Source organism: Triticum urartu, chromosome 5 (genome assembly GCF_003073215.2).
Source record: "Triticum urartu cultivar G1812 chromosome 5, Tu2.1, whole genome shotgun sequence".
Taxonomy (NCBI): Eukaryota; Viridiplantae; Streptophyta; class Magnoliopsida; order Poales; family Poaceae; genus Triticum; species Triticum urartu.
In genome coordinates this window covers 351043314-351053596 of record NC_053026.1, presented here as the reverse complement: position 1 = coordinate 351053596, position 10283 = coordinate 351043314, and the positions used below count along the sequence as shown (strand labels likewise).

Here is a 10283-nt window from a genome sequence, read left to right as displayed (position 1 = left end):
GGCGGTGGCCGGTGGCACGCATGGCGGTCTGGGAAGAAACAGATGTGAGGAAGAAGAGGGTTTAGATGCCACACAATCTTCATCCAACGGCCCACAAATCGATTGACCCTAATTGAAAAAATCAGTTGAAAGTGTAGCCTCACCCAAACTGAAATCTATCGATTTACTCATAAACAAGATCGCCCCTGGAAGATCAGAAAACACCAGATAAACATACTACGCGCTCACTACCTGTCCTATTTTACATCATCATCATACAACTGATGCTACACAAAAAATTATTGGCACGGAGCGACTGGGAAGTAGCTTCCGAGCCAAGCAAAACCATGTTTCCAAAAACGAGTCAGCAAGATTGCAAGTCTTGAGTCCATGACAAAAAAAAAATTTACTTCAAATGGCATCATTATTCCCCAACAGCCCTCTTTCGGGACTTGCGTGGTCGTTCAGAATTCACCACGCTATCTTCGCGGTTCGCAGTTGTGCAATCTTGTACCTTCTGCTCGCTCTTAGTATGATCCCTTGGTTTCCTTTTACCACTGGAAATTTCGAGCAGCACATATTTTATTACTCAAGCTTTGAAAATTGCCGCACAGAACTACCGATTGAAATGGCAGTTTAAAAAATAGCACGGAAGCATGTGTTAGCAAACCAGACCTGCTAATTTCCGATGCGTATTCAGTATCATGTACTGATAGCCAACGCATGCATCCTGTGTGAGGTGGCATCAAAGATCCAGTTATGTGACAATTCATTTCCGTGTCCACCCTATAAATGAGTATCAGGCAAAGGCACGTGATTAGTTTATTTGACTCAAAATACAGTGTCACATGACTATTTGACTAAGAGTAGAGTAACATACAAACTACAAATCGCTTAGTGAATGCTCATATAGTTCTCACATGCAGCTCAATATATTGTGGGGATGAGCTTCAGTCCGTTTCTAATACATTATTTGTTCTGAAGGAATCATAGTGCATGATTAAATAAGCTCAAAGCTAATGCTCCTTATATAGGAAAATACACAGGAGCTCCTGGGTGCTCCACACCCCTATAAAATATTAAATGTAAAAAATACCAAAAAATTCAAAAAACCCTGAAATTTGGGGATATCAAACCTGGGTTCCCAATCTACTTCCGTGTGAAGTTTCGTGAAAAAAATACCCGGAAAGGTATCCATGTCCGAACAAAAATCCATCCAAACATTTTTTTTTCTATACATAGGAATTTTTTGCCTTTTTTGCCACGGATACATTTCCTGGTATTTTTCCACGAAAGTAGATTGGACACCCAAGTTTGATATCGGTATACTGTCAGTTTTTTTTTCAAATTTCTCGGTATTTTTGAACTTAATGTTCATATAAGGGGTGGAGCGCCCAGGTGCTACAAATCCTCTTCCTCCTTATATAGCTCTAGTATCACCATGCTGGTATATAGTTTCATGCATTAAAGAAAGCCATCACCTTGTACACCATCAAACTCCTGATATGTTATTATGGAATGCTATTGTTGAAAGTTCAAAGCAAGGTGGGTTTAGGGGTACCCCCTCATCAGCACAGCAGAGAAAAAATATTAATACGCTACGGTACGCATGTACAACACCAACATACAGCAGTATAAGTAACATAAGCAAAGTAAAAGCTATACAAATATCTAAAATGTGTAGAGTTGCTGGCCAAATTGGAAATAAAACTCCGGGAAAGGCAATTTGAACCAGACAAAAGAGGAACTGGATGAGCCCATACCTTTTAACAGAAAACCGTATCATGCTTCCTTTTTTAATCACATGCCGCTTGTCCGACTGGCTTATAAATTTTCCTCCATGTCCTCTCTGTGAAAGCAATAAACTCTAACTTATTAAAGTGATTGGATGGTGTTTAAAACTACTATATCTACAGAGTTCTCAAGATTGGGAAGTTGTTAATCACATGTTGTGTTCACGAACCCATTCAAGTTGGAAGTATCAGCCATTTTTCTCTACGATGCAATAAATCAAGGCCTGTTCCCACATTTTGGTGTTTACTTTCTTTAGAGACTTCCTAGTCACATGTACCTTTTGATAATGTGAACACCATCCGCTAACTTCTTTTTCTTGTAACAGTTGGCAAAATTGAGTAATAATGGCCGTAATATTTGTCAAAAACGTTCAGAACTGTACACAGTATACTTGCAAGTTCCAACTATTAAAGATCAACACGAAAAGAGATGAAATTTAAGCCATATGGTTTTATGCACAAGTAAATATGCATTAGCTCTGTTGAGTACAAGCGAATCTGAATGGCTATGCATGGCAATATAACAAACAATTCTTGCAAGGTTCAGTTTCCACATCCATGGGCATCAGCTCTGTTGAGTACAATTTATGAAGCATCCAAACAAGACAAATTAAATTGATAATCAATTACTGAGACTTGAAAAGAGAAGGTTTCATTTATAAAGTTCCATGAAACAAAACAAATATAAGATTCAACACATTATATTAGTATCAGAACAGCTAATTCCTTGATTATCAAGAAAGGTGGATCTTACTCTTTTGAATTTGAATGTCTCAGGGATATCATCTGACATAATGGCTGCTGAGAAAACCCCCAGGACAATGGCATGAATTGATTCCTTGCCAAGCATTTCAACTTTCCCTTCTGAAATTAAAAATAAACAAGCATAAGGCATGCATATTTCAAACTTCATCCGCAATATTTTTTTCAAGGGAAGTTTTTAACAATGCCACTACTCTCAGTTCAAACTGTAATCATACACATCATTGAATATATGTTCACATCTATATACATCATATAGATATGCACATTTTGTAAATGTTCATATTGTTTTCTATAAACTTGGCCAACCTTACAATGTTTGACTTAAGTAAAAATACTTTGAGCTCAGTAAAAATACTTTGAGCTGAGACTAGTGGCATATCAGTGGCATTTTCAGAAATAGCACTGCAGTTATGACATGGTAACAATTGGAGCTGGGACTAGTGCCAGTGTCTATAAATTTCCCTTTCTCTCGATTGAACAAGAGATGACATACAAATTCAGCCATTGAAAAATGCACTGACGCGCTCTACTACAATTGAATGCGCACGATCTCATATAGCTGACGTGCAGATATGAGGTCGTCGAAAGAGCGATGTTGAGAAGAGTTATGTGTTCACCTACCTAGTATCATCTCTGGCTGGGGAGAAAACAGCAGCAGGTTCGCAGTCACCGGTACGCCAAAATATGGTACCAGACCATCCAGGATTTTGGCGTTGATAACCTTTTTCCCGTCTCCGTCAACTTTTCTGTATTGGTCATCTTCGTTGTCACCTTCGAATTCAACTTCATGTGATAGCAACACGCCATCAAAGCGATCTTCATACCTGAACAGCAATGCCCATTATCCAAGTTGTTCACATGCTGTTTCCCCCGCAAATTTACACCTCTCTACCCAAACCGGCGCCCAAAGATGCACCGTTGCAACGCTATACTGGGGCACGCACGGGGCATCGCGATACCGAGAGAAGGAGCGGTGGGGAGGGTGACGTACGAGAATAGGAGGGTGCTGAGCTGGCGGGAGACGGCGCAGCGGACGTCGGCGGCGTTGGAGGGGTGCACGTACACCGTCAGCTCGGCCGTCGCCTCCCGGAGCGCCTCCATCGCAAGCGGCGGCGGCGGTCGGAGCTTCGGCTCGGGCCGTAGGTGGCCAAGCAAGACGTGGGCGCCGGTGATCTCAGGATTCGGTAGCACCCGTGCGTTCGGCAGCGGGAGGGGGCGGCTCAGGGAGGAGGGAAGGGACTCCGGTGGCGGCCGGAGATGGGGGCAGGTGGCGGCGCCGGTCGGGAGTGAGGAACCCTAACGGGAGATGGTTGTGTCGTTCAGTCGGGGCGGGAGATGGTTTTTCTGGAGCGCTCCCGCGAAGCTGCTGCTGGGAGCCGGCCCAGAAAGGGCTGTTTGTTTGGGTTCCTGTTGGAGCAGCTGCTGGGAGCCCAAACAAAACTACTCTAGTCCTGCCTGTCAAAAAAAAAAGAACTTTGGCTAAAAAAAAAACTACTCTAATCCAAGCTCTTGCTTTTTTTTTGAACTTGTGGCACACTTTATTCAACTCAAATAAGGGATACATCAGAAACAAGTTCAGCTAGAATAAACTGTGGAGGATCATTATCCCACGAGATTATAGAATTAGAATCGTAACAACATCTAGCTAACTTGTGTGCCACTTGGTTTGCCCCTCTTGGACAATGAGCATAAGATACTGACCCAATTCTTTGAGCTAATATAAAGCAGTCACTCAAAATCGCCGAATAAGGACTCATAATGTCCACTTCCCCCTTGCATGCTAAGATAATTTCGAGGCAGTCTGATTCAAAAGTGATATTGGAACATCCAAGTTGGTCTGCAAGCATCATACCATTTTTTGCAATGACATCGCCTCGGCGGAAGGGGCATCGAGAAAGCTATGGCACTCGCTGACGATTGCAAGGGTGTGGTAGAAGATATTTAAGAAGGAACCGGTGGCCCTTATGGTGCTCAGGGAGACGGCAAGCCGGAAGATTGGTTTTGAGTATTGCCAAAAAAATCGAGAACTTTGAGTCTTGCAATTATGTACACGAGTGCAAGAACTTCAGTTTTGAAGCTCATAATCTTGCTAAGCATGCTAATATGTTAGGTCTAGGCTGCCATGTGTGGTTGGGTCACCCTCATGATCCAGTTCTTGTACTTATGAACATTACCATTACCTAATAAAGCTTGGTGTGATTTCTTACCGCAAAAAAGCTGGATCGCTCTCTCATTAGCTTATCACTCGCTAGCTATATAAAAAAAAAGACTGCTTGCTTGCTAGCACCTATGGTTTAAGAACAAAAACATATTTGTCTCTTATAGATTAAAAAGCATGTACTAAAATGTAAAAAAAGGGTAATTTAAAAAATGTTCGTTCATTTTTAAAAATTTCATGAATTTGAAATATATTCTTAAATTTAAAAGGAGTTCGTGCATTTGGAAAAGGTTCAAAAACTTTAAAAAATAATTATTTTGAAAAAAGGTTATGAGTTTTCAAAGAGTTCATAGATTTTTACAAAGATCATGAATTTAAAAAATATTCAATTTGAAATAATTTCTGAATTTTCAAGTTCATGGACTTTTAAAAAGTTCATAAATTTGGAAAATATTTAGTTCAGAAAGTTCATGGGTTTTAAAAAATCATGAATTTAAATAAAGTGAAAATTAAAAAGGAAAGGGAAATAAAGTGACAAAATGAAGAAAATGATTTTAAATTCATGAATAGTTTATTGAAATCTTAAAAAAATTTAATTTGTGTATTTTTGGATTCAGGAACATTTTTAAATTCGTGATTTGTTTTCAAATTGGTTATTTTTTTAATATTTATGAACATATCAATTAAACTGCCTAAAAACACACAATTTAAGCTGAACGATGGCTTGCGCCGATACTTCGTCATGAGGGCCAGGGAAGTACCGGGCGAGCAATTTGTACCCATCAGATAGCTCGTGCGGCCCATTAGGCCGAGCAAGCTCTTATACGCGGTTCAGTGATCAATCGTTAGATCTTCTAAAAAAAAGTGATCAATCGTTAGAGTGAACGCCACCGGCATAGGCATCGTTCCTTCACTTGCTGTTCTTGTTGGTGTGAGCATAGATACATGTAGTTATGTCTGCCATCTTGTGCCCTGCGATCTAGACGATAGTTTTTGCCCTAATTGAGATTTGTCGAGCGTTGATATACGCGAGTTGTCATTGGCTATAATTGTTCCCACTACATGAGTTCATAAGAGTTTTTGCGCCTTTGCCCTTCTCGAACCGATGAGAACATTCATGGAACGATCCTAGCCAAGAAGTTAACGTCTTCAGCAAGCTCTCTGCGATGTTTTGTCTACGAGGCTGGATCCAAGATCACAGTCTCATCGAGTAGGGCTCCACATATTTTCTTGCAATTGGTCACCATGGTCTCAATTTCTCTGGTTATTAGTTGGGCCCAGATGCTTCTTCGTTTTTTGAAACAGAGATAAAAGCTTTGTCTCATTTCTCATTGATTATACTCCCTCCGTTCTTAAATATAGGTCTTTCTAAAAATTTCAACAAGTGACTACATATGGAGTAAAATGAGTGAATATACACTCTAAAATATGTCTACATACATTCGTATGTGGTAGTCTATTTGAAATCTCTAAAAAGAGTTATATTTAGGAACGGAGGAAGTAATAATTAAGCAAAAGAGAATTGTTTAGTTAATTAACAAACAATACAAACAAAACCACATACACACAGTTGACCCAACAAACATTCCCAACGTGCAACAATCAATCACAAACCCCCATACTTCTACATCACAAAGGAGAACACCTCGGTCGAAGGCAACAGACACCACCAAAGTGTTTGGATACTTCTTGCAAGTGTTCTTTTGACATCCACTGATGGGTGCCCTGCCCAGCGACTTGACTGGGAAGATCCAAAAGATATTTAAAGAGGCAAAAAACACTGCACGTGTGCATGCCAAACTATCCAAAAAAGAGAGCACGTTCTTCAACCAAGCCATCAATGAGAATCTGTTCCAGAAGCAAAAAGAAAATAACAGCACTATCTGAGCAACGCAATATGTAAGTACACAAAGAATCAACGAATTTTGATTATGTAAAGGGCAATGCTTCTATCAGTTTATTCTTTCCATGGCTACACAAGGATAACAGAAACGAGAGGCCAAAGACAGAAACACCATATATACCACAAAGAATCAGGAATTCTTGATCAGCAGAAGGACTTCTTCCCGCCAACAAAAAAAAGAGCAGAAGGATACTTCTGCCTTTTACTTTGTATGATCATCAGGCCACCTCTCCCTCCTACTGGAAAATGTTTCCAGTGGTGAGCACAATTAGCTCCACTGGTCGGAAGATGTGACTTGGTGTCGTGTTCATTTTCTGCGCTTCCTCCGCTTTCACTTCAACTTCTCAACTGCAGCAGCTGGCTTCTCAAGCTGTACTCCCTCATCTATGTAACGGGCAATTTTCAAGAAACCAGTTAGATATTTCCGTGGTAAAGATAGGATCGCACAAGAACATGATGTATATTCCGAGCAGCGTGCAAGTAAATTCATTTAAATTTGTACCTGCATATGGTGTGCTTGATTTAGTAGATTCCCGCACTCTTCTATCAAGTCCCTTTCACTAGTGATTATTTGTGCAAGTTTGGAGGCCACACCATCAACTTCTTCAACCTATATGAGAAGAGCAAAATGAGATTGCATCAATATAACAAGAATAGCTCAAAATGATACTGCCTCCAATTCAAAATGCAACTCATTTAGAATTCGTACCAGTCAAGACATTTTACATTTGGCCATCTATAAAGGAAATTACTTGCGCGTCTAAAATTCCAGATTGATATAAGTAGACATTTATAATGCTGGGAAAACTTCTGGTGTTCCAGGTTTCAAACAGATATGACTGCGTTGGATATTTCTTACAAGTATACAGGTTTAAAAAACAAATGACACCAGCCTCCCTTGGTATTTCTTATAGAAAGGCAACGGCATGCTGGCATCATTGGACACTAGCACAGCTAGCCAACGAAGCGACTCACAGTTATCCCAACGAAGCGACTCACAGTTATCAAGTACATTAGCTTTGGGCGAATACATGTTCACTTTGGAGTATGGACATATCTTAGTGTGAACTTTCAATTGTCAATCAAATGAACATGGATTTGTATGCTTAGCATAATCGCAAATAAAGCTTCCTACTTGTGTTTAGAGTTAGAATTGAATTTGGATGGTGGTGAACTTCACAACCTCCATCCACCACAATATAGTTGTTTGATACTGAATATGTTCTCACATAGAAGATCAATATGCAGATTTTTTTTTCAATCAGCTATAAGATATACTCCCTCCAATCCAAAATAAGTGTCGCAGTTTTGAGCCGGGGTTAATTCAAAACTGCGACACATTTAGTAAACACAATTTAAAAGAATCATTTCAAAAAAGTAACATATCTAGGCATGACAGCTATTTGATAGTTTTCTCACCTTTGGTAATAAATTTCGAACAAGAGGCGACGCCGGCTCCAGTAGTTGCGCAGCAGAGTTAAGAACTTCCGAGATTTCCTCATAGTTTGCCTGCAAGGAGTAGTCTTAGAACATAATATTTTATCTGCATCATGAACATATTTTGGTGCCATCTATGCCTGGAATGTGACATTAAAGCAAAATCTTACCCGAACACCCCCAATTATAGGCAGCCTTAGTGAGGCGTTATGCAGCGCAGATGTTGCCCCTGTCAAGCAGCTGGAATAATCCTCCTCAACATCACTCCATCGATCCAAATACGGCACCTGACATTTTTGCAAATGAACAAATTAATTTTTGATAGAGCATATGTTCTCACATACTAGAAGATAAATACACACTTGATATTCTCTATTTCCCACTATGTATGCTGATTATTATTTTTATTTTGAACAACAAATTTACACATAAATCATCCTAAGTGTGCCGATGCTAGTGCACACACGTAATATCCATTGGGCACATATTGAATGTAGTTGTAGGTTAAAATCTCAGTACTCCATTGGGAGTAGAATTGACAACATATAATTTAGTGTCATACTTCAGTTGGTTCGTAGTAGGACAAACTGAGATCAAAACAGTTAAGGTGGTGATGCTGAGTCATGTCCCTTCTATGGCTTCATCTCATGCGAGTGAGGAAATGAATTCGTTCATGTGACACACACAATTTAAACATTTTGATAGCTCAACTTGGATAGCGAGAGATTTATCTAAAATAGCCTATACGACACTTCATACACAGAAAGCAAAATGTGCCAAATTTTTTGTTACCTGACCACCAAAAATTGAGCACAATCTCTGATCCCTCTTGATCTTCTCAGCCTCTGCCCTCTTATCAGCGACTGATTCTCGTAGCCCAGCAATTCTCTCAGCCAGTCCGAACAGGGAGTTCTTCACACGCAACAAAATGAAAACAATAACAACATCAGCATCTCAGTTCAAATTGTGGAGATCAAACTACATCCTCTGTCACGGTAAAAAGGCCTCACCTCCGCCGCAGCAGCCTTGGCCCTGGCCGCCTCTGCCCCCCGGGCGTTCAGAAACCTGTACTGAACGTAGCGGTTGTCCAGCAGCCGCAGCTGGTGCACGTCCTCCTGCTTCCCGGCAACCTTTCTCCCCCCAATGACCGCCGCCTTCTTCATCTCCGCTAGTTTCGTCCCATGTGGCTGCGGTGGCCTTGGCGCCGCCATCACCTTCGCCGCCGGAGCCGGGCAGCTCGAGAGAGCCGAATTAAGCGATCGGTGGCACAGTGGGATGGCCGCCCCGCGCGTGGACCCGCCCGACTCAGGAACCGACGACCGGAGCTCCGACGACAGGCGCCCGCCGCGGCAGGACGCCGGGCCGAGCAGCGGCGGGCTCTCGCAGGGCGCGGCGGGCACCAGGATCCCATCAGGCTCGGAGAAGTCGGTCAGGGTGGAGGAGGTGTCCGTGGAGCTGCAGGACGCGGCGTCGTCCGCGGAGGAGGGGCAGGATGAGGCGCGCGCGGGCGTGGGGGGGCGCGGGTAGCCCCTGCGCCCCGTGGACGGGGCCGGCCCGCTGGACGCGCGGGGCAGGATCCTGGGGGGCGGGGCGCCGGCGGCGGAGGAGGAGACGGAGGCCCGCGGGTTGGCGCCGATTTCGCCGAACAGCTTCTGCACGGCTCGCCTGCGGGTGGAGGGCGGGACGAGCGGGGGCTGGTTCTCGTTGGCGAAGGGCGTGGCGACGCGCGTGTGGGCGCGCGGCGACGGAGTGGGCGAGGATGCGCGCGACGAGGAGGTGGAGAGGCGCGGGGAGGACGAGGCGGAGGAGGAGAGGGCGGCGGGGGTGGGGGTGGAGAGGTATCTGGAGCTGACCTCCCGCGCGCGGCGGCGCGGGCGGGGCGCGGCGGTGTGGAGCGGCGGCGGGGGCGGGGGCAGGTCGGCGGCTGCCGCCGGGTGCGGCGACGCGGAGGCGGCGGCCATGGGGGGCGGGGATCGGATTCGATCGGAGCGGAGGCGGAGGGGGAGTAAATAGCCGTTGAGGCGTAATGAGATGGATTTTCAGGGTGGGAGGGGATGAGAGGAGCGTAACGGCTAGTTCGGGGAAGGGGGGGCGGGTCTGGGTTTAATACGGCCGGCGTGGAAGGGCGTTTAACGGTAGGCACGCAAGGCGGAGGAGGAGGGGGGTTTGTTTCCACTGGGAGGTGGGCCCACAGAGGTTTTTGTCTCTGTATGTTACGATGATCGCCGATGGATGAATCGTGAATGGA

At 43.7% G+C, this 10283-nt stretch overlaps 2 protein-coding genes across 2 annotated transcripts; both read right to left on the bottom strand.

Annotated features, from left to right (window-relative positions):
• Positions 1 to 384: 384 nt before the first annotated feature.
• Positions 385 to 3907, bottom strand: LOC125508970. Its single transcript, XM_048673793.1, has 6 exons — positions 3529 to 3907; positions 3159 to 3361; positions 2527 to 2636; positions 1743 to 1828; positions 655 to 765; positions 385 to 536 (listed from the first exon to the last, which is right to left on the bottom strand). Exons 1-6 carry the CDS (start codon positions 3636 to 3638, stop codon positions 404 to 406), a joined length of 753 nt encoding a protein of 250 aa, XP_048529750.1. The 5' UTR covers positions 3639 to 3907; the 3' UTR covers positions 385 to 403.
• A 2689-nt stretch (positions 3908 to 6596) lies between these two features.
• On the bottom strand, positions 6597 to 10080 carry LOC125555984 (protein ENDOSPERM DEFECTIVE 1-like). Its single transcript, XM_048718788.1, has 6 exons — positions 9046 to 10080; positions 8828 to 8947; positions 8206 to 8322; positions 8018 to 8107; positions 7101 to 7208; positions 6597 to 6982 (listed from the first exon to the last, which is right to left on the bottom strand). Exons 1-6 carry the CDS (start codon positions 9994 to 9996, stop codon positions 6935 to 6937), a joined length of 1434 nt encoding a protein of 477 aa, XP_048574745.1. The 5' UTR covers positions 9997 to 10080; the 3' UTR covers positions 6597 to 6934.
• Positions 10081 to 10283: the final 203 nt, after the last annotated feature.